The 19647-nt window shown below is 42.3% G+C and overlaps 1 protein-coding gene across 3 annotated transcripts in view; it reads left to right on the top strand.

The window, feature by feature from the left end:
- MYO5B (myosin VB) overlaps positions 1-12102 on the top strand; it is a 340620-nt gene extending 328518 nt beyond the window's left edge. For all 3 annotated transcript variants that reach the window (XM_045042264.1, XM_045042265.1, XM_045042266.1), the window contains 5 exons: positions 2311-2461; positions 3755-4040; positions 4630-4804; positions 6833-6913; positions 11743-12102. In XM_045042264.1, the coding sequence (XP_044898199.1) occupies positions 2311-2461; positions 3755-4040; positions 4630-4804; positions 6833-6913; positions 11743-11895 (846 nt within the window). In that variant the 3' untranslated portion in view covers positions 11896-12102. The remainder of the gene's footprint in view (positions 1-2310; positions 2462-3754; positions 4041-4629; positions 4805-6832; positions 6914-11742) is intronic.
- The last annotated feature ends 7545 nt before the right edge of the window (positions 12103-19647 follow it).

Genomic DNA, 19647 nt, shown 5'->3' with positions numbered 1-19647 from the left:
AATGTGACCTTAAATTTCTGGAGCAGCCCCGGAAGAGCCCCAGTTCACTAAACACTGGAAGAAAGCCCATGTAGTTGTCTGATGTATGAGACTATCTCCCAAGCCAACCAATTAGTTTGTTCGTTTTAAGGCAGACCCAGAACAGAGGCACAACATAATCAATGTACACATTGGTGTTAAGGCCCAGCTTTATTCTCCTAGCCAAACTTGATTCCTTGGCCTGCAGCCCAACTGACTGCATTATTTTCATATTCTACTCTGAACCTTGAGGGCCCAGCTTCATCTAGAGCTCACTGTTCCCAACACTGGTCCCCGAAAGAACTGCGCCCTACTCTGCATTCAGCCCAGTGACTTTGTAACATCATGTCTTCACTCTGGTTTCTCCAGTAAGAATCCCAACTCATCCCGGACACCACTTCCAGACCCCTGGAGGTTGCCTTGACTTTCCTTTCTCCCCTTCCTCTTTTGCTTATACTGAGAATAACACAATGAGAAGCATAAGACTTGAAGCACAATATAGCCAGGTCTGGGTAGCCTAAATAAAGAGGGAGAAAAATATATATCTTAGCTATTTCACCTGCTTTTTATTTTTTATTAAAAATTGCTTTGTGGGGCACCTGGGTGGCTCAGTCGGTTAAGCATCTGATTTTGGCTCAGGTCATGATCTCACGGTTTGAGTTCAAGCCCCACATCGGGCTCTGTGCTGACAGCTCAGAGCCTGGAGACTTCTTTGGATTCTGTGTCTCTCTCTCTCCCCCTCCCCCGCTCAGGCTCTCTCAAAAAGAAACATTAAAGACAATTGCTTTGTAATGTGACCTAGTATGAGAGGCTTTGCTGAGGGTGGTCACTCTTTTGAAAATAATCTATTTGGCTGCTGTTGGTTTACCTTGGCCTGCATTGGGACATTGGTCACATGAATCCTTTCAACATTAGCAAATCTTTCAATTTAACATTATTTTATCTTGTTAGCATAGAAAGCCAAGAGGACTGGCACTGTAGCTGTGAAATCATTTTGGTTTATTAATTCTGACACCCAACAATAGAATCCATGTAAAACTTCTCATTATCAAAACCATCTGACCCAGGGTCGCACTCATTTAGTGGGCATGTATTCCACATTTTAAAGTAACCTGGCATATTAGGAAGGAAATTGGACAGAGAATCCAACAGCAAGTATCCCTCTTTGCCTAAACCTGCTACCAACCTTATATACACAATGGAGTACTACGTGGCAATGAGAAAGAATGAAATATGGCCCTTTGTAGCAACATGGATGGAACTGGAGAGTGTTATGCTAAGTGAAATAAGCCATACAGAGAAAGACAGATACCATATGTTTTCACTCTTAGGTGGATCCTGAGAAACTTAACAGAAACCCATGGGGGAGGGGAAGGAAAAAAAGGTTAGAATGGGAGAGAGCCAAAGCATAAGAGACTCTTAAAAACTGAGAACAAACTGAGGGTTGATGGGGGGTGGGAGGGAGGGGAGGGTGGGTGATGGGCATTGAGGAGGGCACCTTTTGGGATGAGCACTGGGTGTTGTATGGAAACCAATTTGACAATAAATTTCATATATTGAAAAAAAAAAAGAAATTGTGGTTTATAGACACAATGGAGTACTACGTGGCAATGAGAAAGAATGAAATCTGGCCCTTTGTAGCAACGTGGATGGAACTGGAGAGTGTGATGCTAAGTAAAATAAGCCATACAGAGAAAGACAGATACCATATGGTTTCACTCTTAGGTGGATCCTGAGAAACTTAACAGGAACCCATGGGGGAGGGGAAGGAAAAAAAAAGGAGGTTAGAGTGGGAAAGAGGCAAAGCATAAGAGACTCTTAAAAACTGAGAACAAACTGAGGGTTGATGGGGGGTGGGAGGGAGGGGAAAGTGGGTGATGGGTATTGAGGAGGGCACCTTTTGGGATGAGCACTGGGTGTTGTATGGAAACCAATTTGACAATAAATTTCATATATTGGAAAAAAAAAATAAAAAAAATAAACCTGCTACCAACCTGGGTTTGCTGCCGTAGGGAAATTACCACCCCAGTGGGTGGACGATATGATTTAGGCTTTTTAAATTAAGCAACTCTGACTTATCTATCATGCTGAGTTTTTGTTCTGCCTTCAAATTCAAGGGTCATGACTGAGGCCTCAAGAAGCTTGACAGGTTCTTGTGAAATCTCCTATTAGTAGAGCCTGATAAGGCCCCACAAATAAGGTATTATGAAAGTCACCTGAGGCCCAGAAGTCCTGCTGAGCCCAGCAGACCACTGAGCCTCTGTAAAGTACCCCCTCTGTCTCTCTCTGTAGGGCTTCATGACTCAGAATACTGCCAAACAGAATGAGCACTGTCTTAAGAACTTTGACCTCACTGAATACCGCCAGGTGCTGAGTGACCTTTCCATTCAAATCTACCAGCAACTCATTAAAATCGCCGAGGGTGTGTTGCAGCCTATGATAGGTAAGGTGGCAGCAGGTGATCTCCAGCACTCATCATGGGGCCCGAAATGATGGGGAACGTGCCTGCTTTTAGGGAAGCAAATATCTTAGGCGTGGCCTCCAGGAAACCAGGACCTTCCTGACGAAGGCAGCGAGGTGGTGTGTGTTTGCTGTGTGCTCGGAGCTATGAAATCTCCCATAGGTGATAAATATAAATTCAAAAGGTATAAATAAATGCGTACTTTATTTGTGGGACAAAAAGCAAGCACATGCGAGAGAACACGGTAGTAAGCATTGGTGCAATAAATGTTGAACACTCTGTCCAAAACAGTGTGCTGGACACTTCACATGAAATCAGATTGAAAAAATAAGAGCCATCCTTTTATAAGTTACGAGAAAAATGACATGTGCACGCATCACTCCGTGTGTTCCATAAAGGCCAGGGAGGAAATTGTTCCTTGGACCAATGCTGTAAAGCTTTCCCCCAGGTCCTTAAAACACAAATAGGTTGTAGGTGAATTCCAAGTAGCATAGGGTCTTTCATGCCATCCAGAAATTTGTCTTCTAGGATATGTTTCATTCCATATCCTTATCCCTTTTAGAGGGATATCTTTTAGAGGTAACAGGCTTAGGGAGAACTGGGAATACTTCACGACTCAAAATAACGGGATGGTTAATAGCACCAGTTCTGGAGTTGGCCGTACCTGGGTTCAAATCCTGGCTCTGCCAACTCCTAGCATTGTGACCTTGGGCAAGTAATTTAACTTCCTTAGGCTTCGATTTCCTGATCAGGAAATGGGTTGTTGGAAGATAGAAATGACTGAGCATAAAGCGCTGGCACATAGTTCAACATTGTGCAGTATGACAGACCAGCTAACCTAAGATTTATATGGTCAGCGGCTCATATCAAAGAGTTGTTTGAACATCAGGACGATCTCAGGGCCTAGGGCCAAGTCAGTGGGTGGACCAGGACTACACCCAAGTTGCCCAATTCTCAACTTTGGACCCCTCACAGAAGCCAGTACAGAACTGAGTTGCTACATGCCCATTATCTTTGTCCCATCACCAACAAGCTTAAGTGAAAATTTGGTCCACAGATTTGATCCAAGATTTATCTGTGGAAATTTTATTCCACATAGAGACCAACACATTAGAAACTCAGTTGCTAAATGCTTTCAGTTTCTGAGCACATCAATATCGTGTGCCGGTAGACGGTGGCATTGCCGAAGCCCAAAGTACTATATGATCTGAGTGGTCCGAAAATGGGTCGTCTCTGGGAAACCTGCAAGCTTCTCTCATCCTGCTTTTCTTTCAGTTTCTGCCATGTTGGAAAATGAGAGCATTCAGGGTCTATCTGGTGTGAAGCCAACAGGCTACCGCAAGCGCTCCTCCAGCATGGCGGACGGGGACAACTCCTACTGCCTGGAAGCCGTCATCCGCCAGATGAATTCCTTTCACACAGTCATGTGTGACCAGGGCCTGGACCCGGAGATCATCCTGCAGGTGTTCAAGCAGCTCTTCTACATGATCAACGCTGTGACTCTCAACAACCTGCTCCTGCGGAAGGACGTCTGCTCTTGGAGCACAGGCATGCAGCTCAGGTAGGAGAACGGCGCCTCGCCCTCGCCACACTGTTGGAGGGGCCCGCACGCACTGGCTGGAGTCGAGCACAAGGCCTTTGTCTCTGAAAGTGGAATCCAAATCTAACTGGTGATGGTCAGTATGTGACTCAGTTCCATCACCTGTCATCTGTTGGTGGAATTCAACAACACGGAGTCGGTGACCTGGTAAACAAATGAGTTAAATGCTTGAAAGGCGTTTATATACTCTAAAGATTATAAAGGCAACGTGGATATGTCAGAGGGAAAAATCAATGAGTTGAGACACGAAGGCTCACACAGAAGCATAAATATGTTTGTGAATGTTAAGTACCATTTATTTTAATTCAATCTATATGATGTTTCAGGGACCTCATTTTTGCTTGATTTTAAGCACCCGTTCATTCATTTATTCAGCAAAATGTTACTGAGCGCCAGGTGCTTTTCAGGCTTTTGCCTATGTGAGCTAATGAAGGTGAAGAGAATGATCACACTATTGGCAACTAGGCCATGCAATGAACACAACAGGTGTGCTCGCCCCGGTGAGTTAGGAGGACCGGCTTAACACAGCTCACTTTGCCTTGTATCTAAGGTACAATATAAGTCAACTTGAAGAGTGGCTTCGGGGAAGAAACCTTCACCAGAGCGGAGCAGTCCAGACCATGGAACCTCTGATCCAAGCAGCCCAGCTCCTACAGTTAAAGAAGAAAACCCCTGAGGACGCAGAGGCCATCTGCTCGCTGTGCACCTCCCTCAGCACCCAGCAGGTATGACCGTGGCTACCCCGCCAGCTCTGGCGCTCGACCTTCCCTTCCAAGTCTGTTCTGGACAGTGGGTTATTTGTGCAGTGGATGGGATTTCCTGGATGAAGTAAAGACCACCTTGGTCTTTGAAACAAGATGCCACCGTTCCCCCAGTAACTTTCTAGTCCCTCTTGGTCACTTAGAAAGATAAGATAGTGTAAGCCCACAAAACCGTAAGCTTGGGTGAAAACATTTTTTGGTTGTTATTTTTGGCTTTTTGTTTGTTTTTTGAGAGAGTGAAAGTGCTCCCACACACACACACAAGCCAGGGAGGGGGAGAGGGAGAAAGAATCTTAAGCAGGCTCCACACTGGGTGGAGGGTCTCCCTGGGGTCTCAATCTCACAAGCATGAAACCATGACCTGAGCCAAAATCCAGAGTCAAATGCTTAACTGACTGAGCTATCCAGGAGTCCCTAATTTTTTTTAATTTGGTTCATTTTTTAAGGTAAAAACATTTTTAAAACACTATTCTAGAATGTTTCTCACTAGAAATTTTAACTTTTGTTTAGAAATGGGCAGCACCAGGCATTTGGCATTAAATCATTTTCTTTACACCTCTACTTTCATTATGGTCATGTTTCTACTTAGAATCCATTAGCATGATTTTAAGTAGTCATTAGGAACCTAGAGACATTTGAATGTGCGTTTCCTCCCTGCCCTACCCTGGCCAAGTCGTATTTGTATCAGGACTCCTTTGCAGAGCTATTACCAGTCTATCAAAAGATAAATCCGGACCACACACATGGTGTCTTGTCCTCCATCATGGTGTGCCCATTTGGAAATTTGCCCACACATGGTGGCCTCACAAAACGAGATCAGCACAAGGAAATCAGACTTTCTGAGCTAAATCATGCACCTTCTTCTCCCTATCCAACACCTAAAGAACAAAATCCAAACTGTGTATTGTAAAGTAAGTACACCTTTCTTCATCTCCCCCATTAACTGCCAAAAAGATGAAATGCCAGACTCTTAAGAAAAATGCTTCTGGCATAAATGTACTGAGAGTTTTCAAACTTTATCCCCCTTTTAAAAATATTTTGCTTTCAGAAGTTTACTTCTAGAATTCAACTGGCATTGCTTTGCATTTGGGCAGGCTACTTCCACTAGACAATTGGTAGGCAGACAGGAGATTATCCCCTGTTAAATAGGAAAAAAAATCTGTTCCTTTGTAAGTGATTTTGGGGGTAGTGAGAGGTAGATACCCTACGTGTGTGTGTGTGTGTGTGTGTGTGTGTGTGTGTGTGTGTGTGTGTATATGTGTATATATGTACATACATATATATGTATATATGTGTATATATGTATATATGTGTGTGTATATATATACACACATACACACACATACACACACATACACACACACCTTATATAAGGTAAGATGTCCAGTATTCTTTAAAAGAAATGTTTAAATGACTACCAGATAAGAGGCTGAGGATTTCAGGGGCACCTGGGTGGCTCACTCAGTTAAGCATCCGACTTTGACTCAGGTCATGATCTCACAGTTCATGAGCTTGAGCCCAGCATCAGACTCTCTGCTGTTGAGTGTGGAGCTTGCTTCAGATCCTCTGTCTCCCCTTCTCTCTGCCCCTGACCCATGTGTGTGCATTCTCTTTCTCTCTTTAACAATAAAAACATTTTTTAAAAATCTGGGGTTCACCTGGAAGGTGAGCTTCAGCGGATTAAAAAAAAAACAAAAAACTGAGGATTTCAGGCAACCTTTTCTTAGAATCCTTATCTTACAAGCAGGAGCTAGAGGGGCGGGTGGGGATATAGGAGGCAGGAATCCAGTAAGAGGGTTCAGATCTACCAAACAAAACCTATGGACTGTAGCTTATTAAGTGTAAGATTCCCAGGTGTCGCTCCAGCTCCGAGTTGTGGGTCTTGTCTAAAGGGGATTGTGCTCTTGTGCCGATGTCCTATATTCTCTGAAATTAAAAATTCATCTTCTGTTCCTCTAGCTCTGTGCTAAGCGTTTGTTTTAATTCCAACAGATTGTCAAAATTTTAAACCTTTATACTCCCCTGAATGAATTTGAAGAACGGGTAACCGTGGCCTTTATACGAACAATCCAGGTGAGTTTTAAAAATCTTCATCAATTTTATAAAATCTTGGTCTAAGCCTACTAAAGGAAATCAAAGTTTAGGTTTTAGCCTTGCTTCTCTTTATTAATAAATTTTTGGTGATATTCTATGCCAAAGAACCTTACATTCTTAGGCTTTCCCTTTAGGTAAACACTAACCATATCACCTATAAATAACTTTATATATATGATATACACACACACACAAGACTGAACTTTTATCATCTCTGCTCAGATTTTAGACCTAGTCTAAGTATTATTTGCCACTATCACTTCACTGAACTATAGCACCAAATAGAATTAACAAAGTAAGCAGAATATCTGCCCCACCCATGAACCGAACTAAGAAATATTTTTTAAGAAAACAATTTAAGGGGCGCCTGGGTGGCTCAGTCGGTTGAGCAGCCGACTTCGGCTCAGGTCACGATCTCGCGGTCCGTGAGTTCGAGCCCCGTGTCGGGCTCTGTGCTGACAGCTCAGAGCCTGGAGCCTGTTTCAGATTCTGTGTCTCCCTCTCTCTGACCCTCCCCTGTTCATGCTCTGTCTCTCTCTGTCTCAAAATAAATAAAAACGTTAAAAAAAATTAAAAAAAGAAAAAGAAAACAATTTGAGCTCTTTAGTCTTGTCTCTAAGACTTATAATATTTGTCCTTGGGAATACGCTTGAGAGAAAATATATTAGGGAAATGATTATTTAAATCTGTCTTGAGATTATGGGATTTTTTTTTTTTTTTTTTTTTTTTTTTTTTTTACTTAATGATGAGCTTCCTAAAGCTGAGCCATAGAGGATTTGAGCTGAATGCCTAATTTTTATGTGTGACTGTGGCTGATAGCATCTGCATAATGAATCACATCCAGATGACTCAAAAACAGTGATAGTTTCTCCTGTTGTTATAAATGGGGAACATCTTGAGGAGATACAATACTTTCTCACGCTTCTAAACCTCTTTAGCTAGTGAAGTGACACCAACATATGAAACACAGATAAAAAGAAATGGAGGCAAATGATCAGAGGAGTCAGGAAAGGGGGATTAAAATCGGGGTTTATCAAAGACACTGAAGAACCTTGAGAAGACATGGGGTATAAGAAGCTATTCCCTTTGACGTGTACTTGGGGTTCTATTCAGAGCACCTTACAGCATTTCATTGTAGAGATCCAGGGATAGAGAAAGTCAGCAATGGCAAATAAACTCCAGCATTGTGTATAGGTAGAGAACAGATGCCTGCAGGTCAAGGGCGGGAAGCCAAGTCAGATAGAAGGTTGTTCTTCCAAGGGCAGGAGAGAAAACGTAGTGACAGGCAGACCACAGGGAAAAGCAGACAGAGGTTTGACCTACATGGCTATTTCAAGAGGCAGGGACACTGATGTGGAAAGATCCGGTTAGGGCACAGCTGTAGTCAGCTACTGAAATTAGAGGAAGAGTTTGATGACAGAAGAGAAGCTACTGGGCTGACTCAGCGCTGATTTTTATGGGGCAATGATAATTTACACGAACCAAAGTATGAGTTTAGGAAGTCTTATTTGGCTTTAAATATCTGAGACACACACATCAGAGGGAGAGCTGGAACTGCTTGTTGACAGAGGCACTGTTTAGGAGAGTAGCCAGGCCAAAGGTCAAAGAATACTGCCGTGTCAGACTTTGGCTTTGAACTGAGGGCACAGACAAAAGGCAGCAGAGGTTGAGCAGATGGCCTCTGAAGATCCAAGTCAGGTTCTGAGTCTTCTTCAGCTACCAATTTCAGTAGCTGGCAATACTATCCAAACTTTTCGGTTTTGGGGGTGTCTGGGTGGCTCAGTCAGGTAAGCGTCCAACTTCGGCTCAGGTCATGATCTCACAGTTCATGGGTTCAAGCCCCGTGTCGGGCTCTGCACTGACAACTCGGAGCCTGGAGCCTGCTTCGGATTTTGTCTCCCCCTGTCTCTCTCTGCCCTTCCCTCCCTCGCCCCACCTCTCAAAAATGAATAAACATTAAAAAAATCAAATCGACAGCTGGAAATTGAAAGCATCTTCCACTCATTGTCCATGTAGGTACACTTTTATGCGCTCCACAGCCACCATAGAATCCCCTCTCGATCCTATGCCCACACTGATTTTGTTCTAGAAACCTGTTTCCCAACACTTTTCAAACACCACTGTGTTATTACTGACCTCAGCCCTGCTTGAAGGCTTTAGAAGACCGGAGGTGCTAGGAGCGTTAGTCAGATGTGATGTGCTAATGAATGCGGGGGGAGTTTAGCAGATCAGCATCCTCAGCCTTCTCCAAAACGGGGAAATAATGAAACCTGTAGAAAGTTACAACATGTCAAAATGTTGTCACTACCTGAGGCAATGGGTGTGGCTTCCTGACAAGGGGGAAAGCTTTCATAGTTGAAGCTCGTAGGAGACGACCTGTGTTTTTACAGATTCAGGCTGCGTTGATTTTCCTCTTGGAAGCACTCAGTGAACCAGTCTCAGCAGCGTTTATAAAAGTACAGTTGCACCTGGGTTCACGGTTCAGAGGTTGATGGGATGTGCACAGGCAGAAGGTACAAAGGAACATGTAAAGATCAGAGCAAACATGGGACTCACCTAGTGCCAGACACCATCCTATGTACTAAACACGATGTGCGCTCCATCAGTAATCACATCTGACATGCAGCTACTGGGATTCTGTGTGCCTGCCTAGATTTTATGTTCCTCGTGACTGCCTGTGTGTGTGTGTGTGTGTGTGTGTGTGTGGTTTTCATAGTATACCATTTTGACTCCCTGCTTTCATTTCCTGTATATATTTTTTTTAGTTGTCACCTTGTTGATCACAGTTAACACCTGAAACTCTCAACAACCTAATTTAAGTTTGTTTATTTTTGAGATAGAGACAGAGCATGAACGGGGGAGGGGCAGAGAGAGAGGGAGACACAGAATCGGAAGCAGGCTCCAGGCTCTGAGCCTTCAGCCCAGAGCCTGACGCGGGGCTTGAACTCATAGACCGCGAGATCATTACCTGGGCTGAAGTCAGACACCCAACCGACTGAGCCACCCAGGCGCCCCACAACAACCTAATTTAAATAATACCAACTCAGTTTCAGGAGTACGTGAGTTCCACTGCTACCCATCTCTGTCCTTCTGTCGTTATTTTGTCATTGTCACAGGCCACGTGTGCTCCACATATGTTCCCATTGACAGAAATTTATCATTATTTTCTGTATCTGTATAAACTGCATAGGAAAAAGGAATTACAAACCAAAAGTCCGCTGCTGGCTTTTACATTTACCTATGTTCATTTCTTCTGTGGCTTTGAGTTACTGTCCAGTGCCCTTTTATTTCAGCCTGTAGGACTTTCTTTTGTTTCTTCTGCTTTTGTTTATCTGGAAAGGACTCCATTTCCCCTTCATTGTTGAGGGATGGTTTTGGATGTAGAGTTTTTGGTTAACAGTTTCTTTCAGGACTCCCTTCTGACCTCCATGGTTTCTGATGAGAAATCCATTCATAATCTTCCTTGAGGACACCTTGTTGTATGCAGGAGTCCTTTCTCTCTTGCTGCTTTCAAGATTCCCTCCTTGTTGTTGGGCTTTGATAATTTGACTCTAATGTGTCTCAGTGTGAATCTTTTTGATCCCACTTGGGTCTTTTTTTATCTTGCTTGGAGTTTGTTGAGTTTCTTGGAGGGGGGAGAGAGGGGTGTCTTTCATCAGATTTGGGACATTTTTGACCATGATTTCTTCAGATATTTTCTTCCCCTTTCTCTTTTCTCTTTCTGGACTACTGTGACATATACGTTGTATGCTTTATGGTGTCCCACGGGTCCCTCAGGTTCTGTTCGCTTTTATTCATCTTTTTTCTATGTGTTCCTCCAACTGGATAGTTTCAGTTGCCTTGTCTGCAAGTTCACTGATCATTTCTTCTGCCTGCCCAAGTCTGCTGTTGAACCCCTTTAGTAAACTGACAAGTTTCCTTTCAGTCATTATACTTTTCCTAAAATGTCTGGCTGCAAATAGAGGGGGAAAGGAAAGAGGCTTAAATCTTCCAATTGATGCCACTGGGGGAAGCCACCGTCTCCCCAAAGAAGCCAAAATCAAGGCAGGCATCTGTGCCAGTCCATCAGGGAATGCCAGACCAACAAGTGCACAACCCCAAATTTTTGGAGGACAAGCTTCCACTGCCTGCCCTGCCACACTGGCCAGCTTCTCCAGGAGTGTGGGCTTCTCCCCCAACAGCTGCAAGGGGCTGGAGACTGGGGAATAGTGGCTGGTTCGTACATACTGCTCTCTTAGTGAACATAAGCAGCCTCCCCCTTCATCAGGCATACTCCTGCTCGTTGTAAGCGTCCAGTCAGTTTCCAGAGTTCCAAGAGAGTTGATAGCAATTGCTTTCTCCAGCTCAATGGTTGCTTCAATGGAGGGACTGAGCCCCAGTGCTTCCCACTCTGCCATTTTGTATGCTGTCACTCTCCCCATTCCAGTTTACAGATGAGAAAACTAAGGTGTAGACAGGTTCAGAAATTTGCCCAGGGTGGTACCAGATCAGAGCTCAGGCTGTCTGTTTCCAGAGCCCACGGTCTTAACCACTTCACTACAGTACCTGTCCACATGATTTGCACCTGAAATGTAGTTTTTCTATTCTAGCATTAGGGGAGAGCTTAAAGTCATCTCTCCAACAAGCCTACAACAGGGCTCCTCTCCTGCCAAATAACCCCAGGGACAGGGAGGCCACGTTTTCCCAAAGCCCAACCTAATTGTGTTAAATATTTCCATGATACACGCTAATTCACTTTTGTGAGTTCACCTAAACTGGCTATCTTTAGGTGTTTTAAGTATTTTACATGGTCTCATTCTTCCCCACAGGCACAACTACAAGAGCGGAATGACCCTCAGCAACTGCTGTTAGACTTCAAGCACATGTTTCCAGTGTTGTTTCCATTTAACCCATCCTCTCTGACCATGGACTCCATCCACATCCCAGCATATCTCAATCTGGAGTTCCTCAATGAGGTCTGACAAGGCACCTTCCCACCTTTGGCTCCATTTCCAATGAGAGCGAGAAGGAAATCTATACTGTAAAGTGAATTCAAGGATCTATTACATCTTTAAAAGTGGATCACATCAGAGACTGAGAACCTGCACAGAGTGCTGAACTATACGAAATAAGACACATCTGTCATTATTTTTTGTACCTACTACTCAGAATAAAACACTTGAAATATGGACAGTTTTTTTAAGTATATGATTTCAGTCTAAATGAGTTCATATTATAATAATCTACAGCCACCCAGCAGTCCCATGGCCATATAAAAGGTGCCAATCTATAAAATGGAAACTGCCTAGTTTTGATCTTTCCATATAACTGGAGAATGCCCAAAGTAAAAGAATATTAAAAATATGTAAATCACATAAATTGCCTTCAGAGGACTTTTAACAAATAATGGTACTAATAACCCTGATACTGTTGCATACTGGATAACATTTTTGCAGGTCAACAAACCACAGGTGCAGATGAGTTTGTGGGGAGATGTTCTGAGAACAAAAATACAGGGGCCTTGTGAGAAGTTTTTCAAAAATATTTTGAATGCCTGGTGATGCAGAGACAGTGGTGTAACTGACCTCCCAATGAAACATTCCAAGTACTGGGAAAGCAAAATTATAGGACTCAGTCCCTAATGTGCTTAAACCCTTTTTGCATAGTCTTGGGTTTATGAAGGAATAATGCTAAAAATGCTGTGGTCCCAAGGGGGCACCTGGGTGGCTCATTTGGTTGAGCATCCAACTTCTGCTCAGGTTATGATCTCGCAGTTTGTGAGTTCGAGCCCTGCATCAGGCCCTGTGCTGACAGCTCAGAGCCTGGAGCCTGCTTCAGATTCTGTGTCTCCCTCTCTGCCCCTCCTCTACTCACACACTTTCAAAAATGAATAAATGTTAAAATTTTTTTTTCAAATGCTATGGTCCCAAACTTAAAATGTGAGCAAGATGGAAAGATATTCTTTGCTTCTAATGCTAGTCCAATGAAAATGTGCATAAGCTAAATATTAGAAAAGAAAACCAAGTTTTATTTACAGATTAAAAACCAAACAAGTTCATATGAAAGCCTGCAATGCCCTTAATGCCATAAAACTTCCAATAAGAGCATCATATAATTCACTGTAATTCCAGATGATCAAAATAGTAAAGGAAAAAAACTTCATCTTGAAAACTGGATTATTTGAAAAAACATTTTTAAAAAAACCTTTTTAAAATCAGGGATTATTATTACCCAAGTTCTTTGGGTTTGTGTATGTGTGTGTGCTCTTTTTAAAGAGTGAGAATAACCTATGTCCCCTTTTCAGGTTATTTTCAATATTTATTTTTAAATTAACACATAAACATCGGAAATATCTCTGCTTTGAAAAAAAGGATTAAAGAATATTAAGTATTACAGACTTTGTTGCTTTTATTGGTTTTTCCCTTGCCTCTTCAAAGGAGGCATTGGTTAGAAAACCCTGCATAGTTCTCCACGCCCACTTTTTTTAATGATTTTTTTTTCCATATTTCTAGTAGATTAACAGTATGCTGTTCCCATGACCAAACACCATCTGTTCTGCAAAACCAAGGAGAGCCTATTACGCTGAGAAGATAAGACTTCTCCGTGACCTGCAGGTAGAACATCCCCCCTACACACACACACACACACACACACACGCACACGTGCACGCGCGCGCGCGCGCTGTTACTCAGCCAGGCAACTAGGAAGGCTCCCAGAAACATCACACACTCCAAGCCCTGAATGGTCCTGCATACTGTGCCCTTTCGGCTCCACTTTCTCTGCCATTCATGCGGCTGCTGGGGTAGGACAAGGCCCAGCACCTGGGCGAAGACTCTTGACCATCCTGTCCAAATCCGGGTCTCCAGCGTGACCCCTCCGCAGTAAACATGCTCCTCTTGGCTATCTGCAGAGCCGTGCCTGACCCTCGGCCCAGTACACTTAAGTTCATCTGATGCCCACAAAGACTTTGGAAGGCCAGTCTAAACCTACTAGGTCTGTGGCTACCTCTTTTTAAAGTTTATTAAGTATAATTTGCTTGTTGCTGCACTTTAGTTTAAAACGGAGTCTCTCACGTAAGGACTGTCCTTAATCTTCAAGATAGCCCCAAATGGCTTTGGTTAGAGTGTGTTAAGGAGTTTGAAGGGCAGTGATTCCATAAAAGCAATGGTTTACTGTCCTTATATTCTGTCGTACATCCTCCTCCTCTCTATCCCTGTGGGTCACTACCTCTGCTGTCACTGGTTAATCACTAGGTGCCAAGGACTCATTGAATAAAAGCTTGGCAATTAAATGCAGGGCGGGAGCGGGGGTGGGGCATTATGAATAGTCCTCTACTTAGTCCAAGAAATGGCAGATTAAGTTCTTTTCCAGAAGAGAGAGATTTCACTGGAGCTATGTTTAATTTATGTATGCTTTAAAAACAAATGGTCTTTTATAGAGCACTGACAAGAAATACAGTGATCGGTTAATGTTTCGATCGGCCCTATTTAACACTTGGAGACTGGAAGGAGCATCGTCAGAGAAACTTGAATCACTTATTAGCATTTTTATTTTTCGCATTTTTAAAGTTAAACATTATCCACCTTCATGAAATCAATGACTTAATGTAACTTAATTCAACATCAAGATTTGAACTCTGCACTAGATAGCTGTCTTTATTTTTTACTGTTTAAAATTTAGTCGACACCCCTCACCATGTGCCTTCGGCAGTTACTAAGATAACTGAGTCGCCAATTATTTCTCTGGAATAAGTGTTGCCGTGGGAAGAATGTTAACATTCGACATCATGGTGGAGTTTTGACTGGTCTCTTGAAACAGCATTTTAAAGATTACCCAAGAATCAAATATTTATAGACAGTTTGTGTTTTAGGTATAAGAGGGAGCCTCTCTGCTTACTGGTAGAAGTGTGCGTGATGTACCTATTAATAATCAGAGCTGACAACAGCCGTGTGTTCTCCCTGGATCGTCATAGCTGCGGTGAGGTGGATGGTACCTGGAGAGCAGAGTAGACCCAAAGGAAAATACTGTTCTTCCCCTTTCAGTAGGACTTTCTTCCCTTGATTGTCCTATACCATGAAATTTTCAGGCTTTTATAAAAACAAAACAAAACCAGGAACTTGGAACCCTTAGAAAAAAATTAACACTGCTGCCACCAATACACCACTATTTAGAGTTTTAATGCATTAAGATTATAGCGAATAAATTAGAATCCCTTTCTTTTGCATCTATGTAATTGTTTTCATACGTTTGACCTAATTCTAGGCAGCAAGGGATATCCTGAATTGAAGCACTTCTATCCTGCCTATGGGACTAAAGGGTTACTACAGTGTGACGGCATGGGGCGGGACCCCTTAGTTTATCCTCATAGAATATTTCTCTGCAGTCAATTTCTCAGTTAATTTGCTGCATGAGCCAAATAGCCAAAATTCCTTTTTTTGTACATGTTGGTGCCATAATTAGAGAATTAGGGGGTGTAGAAAAATTAGAGGTTAATGCCAATGACAAATATAGAACTGGGTTTTTTTCTTATTATAAAGGTCATTAGATACTAAAGATTGGTTTTCCTAAAGACATTTCTAACTCTAATAAAGGCAATCAGAAGTGAATTTAAGCTACTTTCTAAAACGATACTGTATCAGAATAACCCAGATTTGGATATAACATTTTGCCAGCAACTGATGTTTAGATGAAAGACTGCTTCTCTGTAAAGGGTTCACCTCCAATCCTGGGGTGAATCTAACATTGTAAGAGGAAATACTACTGATAAAAATATTTTTTCATTTTGAAAAATCTGTAAACTACACCTTTGTTTATAGAAAGATGCTTGTATTAGTCACTGTAATATTCAGCTGTGGATAAAAATTTGTGGAAATAAATACTTTTGAATATGGTGTGCCACATCTAAATGAACTTTAAAACTCTGAGGCTATCTATTGGCTGAAAAGTTTATTTTTAATGCCTGCTTGAGAAACTTCATTCCAGGGCCCCCTACGTCCAAACATGCACCATGATCATTTAAACACGGGGTTGGCAAGCTTCAGCCCACGTGCTGGATGTGGGGGAAAACTTTCCCTGTAAAATAGCAGACTTATTGAGCAATTACTTTAAAGCTACAGAATTCAAACAAGGTAGTTTGGTGTAGGAAGACCAGTAGATCCATGGTACAGGGCACAGAGCCCAGAGATCGAGTCAGTCCTTTGTATAACTTTGCACATGGCATTAAAAAATAGTGGGAAAATATAAGACCTGTATGGAGGAGTTTATAATGTAAGTGAAACAATGACAACCTGGAGAAATTCTATCACATTTACAGATCGGAAGACTCAATACCACAAAAGCATTGTCAGTAGTCTCCAAGTTGATCTATGTACAGAATCAAAAAATCTCAAGTTTTTTGGTGAAAGTTGACCAGCTAATTCTAAAATTGACATAGAAATGCAAAGACCCAGGGATAAGGAAAACCTTACTTCAGAGAAAGGGAAAACTTTCCTGACGAGCGTCAAGACTTAGTATAAAACTTCAGTAATTAAGATGTGTGGAAAAGGCACAGATAGGCAAATTGGCCAATGGAACATTGTAGCCCAGAAACGACACTTCTACAGAAGCACGGGTGCGTTTCTTACCTACAGGAGCACACACCAAAACACCCTGGAAATCTTTGAAAGCTACATCACAGCCCCACCCATAGGTATAGAAATAAGGCTTCTCTGGGGATGGTGCCCTTCAACACCCATCACCAGGAACCGCTATGAAGTATTTCATGACACACAAATACTGGTGAGTAAAAAGTTACCTGTGAAACCCAACTTCCAACCTGAGAACGGGCTCCCCCTCTTTTCTGAGTGGCTGAGGGAAGAATAAACTCTTCAGGACAGCTTTCACCTCATACTCAGGTCTAGGCTTACCATCAAGACCTCAACACGAAAACCATCTGCAAAGAGCCAAAATTTCATACAGGACACACTTAACGACTTAGAGTTGAGAAAGAAAAGCAGCCCGACATCCGGGACCTGGTCTTGCCCTTAGAGCGAGGCCTGGGTGGCGTGAGAAGCAGGACGGGCCCTACAGTGTCTCCCTTCACACCAAGTCTCACAAAACAACAGACAGGGTCGCTCTCTGAATAAGTGAGACAACACGAGACCACTTGGTAGTTCTGTCTAAGCACGAAGACAAGACCACTGGCAAATCACACGCTGCCACGCCTGTCCTCTCCCAGCCAAAGGGAGTGAATGCAACTTCACCAGCTGCCATTAGTCCAGCTCAGACCCGCCTCCTCCTGGATAGGCTTATATTACCCAAAGACTTGTTCCTACTTCCAGACAGCACCCAACTCAGAGTGAAGCCCTGCTTCTCTGGACTCTCCCCAAATCACCTAACCACCTCCTAACACCCTCTCACTGAGATGCCTCACTGAGATGCCTCTCCACCCCCTAAGCCCTGCCCCTGCTGAGTGATCTCCCTTGTTGCAGCCTGTATTAAAGCCCGCACAGAACCGCTCAAACAAGGGTGTGTTCCAGGAGGAGTCTGGCTGAAGGGCATCAACATAGTGTTTCTCCCCATCCACCAACATGAGCAATTTGCAGAATAAAATTAGAACCAAAGAAGTATAGACATTTGCCTATGGCTATATCACTAAGTGTAATTCTAAGCCTTGGTAAGGATGTAGACACTGCAAACAACTTTTAACACGTGGAGGAGAAAAACACAGATATATATCCTTCACCTCAGTTTGTGACAATGTCTTAAGGTTATTACAATACACCAAGATTTGCGGTAAACTTGAGAAAATTCAGCAAATCGGCGTCTATTTCGGTCTACATTTCATTTTTTTAAAATGTTTATTCGTGGGGCGCCTGAGTGGCTCAGTCAGTTAAGTGTCCGACTTCGGCTCAGGTCATGATCTCGCGGTCCATGAGTTCGAGCCCTGCATCATGCTCTGTGCTGATAGCTCAGAACCTGGAGCCTGCTTCAGATTCTGTGTCTCCCTCTCTGTCTGTCCCTCCCCTGCTCACGCTCTCTCTCTCTCTCTCTCAAAAATAAAGATTAAAAAAATTTTTTTTTAATATTTATTCATGAGTGAGAGAGAGGGAGAGAGAGAGAGAATGAGAGCAAGCAGGAGCAGGGGAGGGGCAGAGAGAGAGAGGGAGACACAGAATCCGAAGCAGCCTCCAGACTCTGAGCTGTCAGCACAGAGCCCAACATGGGGCTCAAACTCATGAACCACAAGATCATGACCTGAGCTGAAGTCTGACGCTTAACCGACTGAGCCACCCAGGTGCCCCTACGTTTCATTTCTGATGTGCTTGTTTAGTAACTTGAACTTTCTGACGAGTAGGTATTTATTGTGAAGGCAAGACCACACCAGAGGTAATAATTGCCTTTTTAACGATCAAAAATTGAAGTCACCAAAGCAGATTAACAGTGAGCACATACGTAATATTCCAAACTACTGAAGATTAGCAAACTCTCTTCTTTCATTCATTCAAATTCATATGCTCATTTTGAAAATTTTTTCTATCTCCTAATGACTTCACCAGCTCTCCCTAGTTTCCATTACTGAAACTACTAAAGCCATTGCTGCTTAAGCTACCATTAATTTTTAATTTTTTTTTCAACGTTTATTTATTTTTGGGACAGAGAGAGACAGAGCATGAACGGGGGAGGGGCAGAGAGAGAGGGAGACACAGAATCGGAAACGGGCTCCAGGCTCGAGATCGTGACCTGGCTGAAGTCGGACGCTTAACCGACTGCGCCACCCAGGCGCCCCAAGCTACCATTAATTTTGGGTATTATGGGATGTTTAAGTATAGGAAAATTATCCAGAAAATGTGGGAGATAAGGCTGAGGCTTAATATTTATGAAATCTTAATTAAATCTTAATATTAGAATTTACAGGTTTACAATAGAGTGGCTGATTTCCAGTTTTATACTAAGCTACTTGTTTTTCCCCAAAAATAAGTACAGAAATAATACATTAAAAAAAATACTGAAAGCTAAATGTCTAAGACTTTACATCTCATGAGAGGTTTCATGTCTAGGCCAAAAAAATTATAAAATAATTTGGATATACATACTTAGTGTAATATATATTGGCTGTATGGCTAAACATGAAAAGGACTACAGATTTTAGAAAATAATTTGTTTCAGATAATTTTGGGGCTTACTTGAAAGATCCTTTTGCATTCTTATATTGAGAAAGTTAAAACCTATAATAAAGTTATAAAAACAAAATAATAAACAACCATACACTCTTGATTTAGATTCCCTAGTTGGTAATATTTTGCCATATTTGCTTTCTCTCTTTCTCTGTCAGCATATTTGTATGCATTTTTTTTTCTGAGTCACTGGAAAATGAATTGCAGACATCCTTATTCTTCACCACAGCTGCTCCTAAGAAAAGAGGACAATCTCCCACATTTCTACAATAAAATTAACATCAGGAAAAGTATGTCAATACAACTATCTCATATAACTTATATTAAAGTTCCTCCCAAATGTCCCAATTCTGTTCTTTTGAGTTGCTGTTTTTTTGGGGTTTTTTGTTTCGTTTTGCTTTGGAGTTTCTTGGTTTGTTGTTGCTGTTGTTTTTTAGAGGAGTTGCTTTTAACCCAGTTTCCAATTAGAGATCCCACATTGCATTTGACTGTTAATCCCTAGTTCCTTTAATACCAGCCTTTTTTTTTTTTTTCTACAACATCGATATTTTTGAAGACTTTAGGTCAGTTGCTTTGCAG

This window comes from Felis catus, chromosome D3 (assembly GCF_018350175.1).
Source record: "Felis catus isolate Fca126 chromosome D3, F.catus_Fca126_mat1.0, whole genome shotgun sequence".
Taxonomy (NCBI): Eukaryota; Metazoa; Chordata; class Mammalia; order Carnivora; family Felidae; genus Felis; species Felis catus.
The sequence above is the reverse complement of the archived record's forward strand: the minus strand, read 5'-3'. Positions and strand labels throughout refer to the sequence as shown.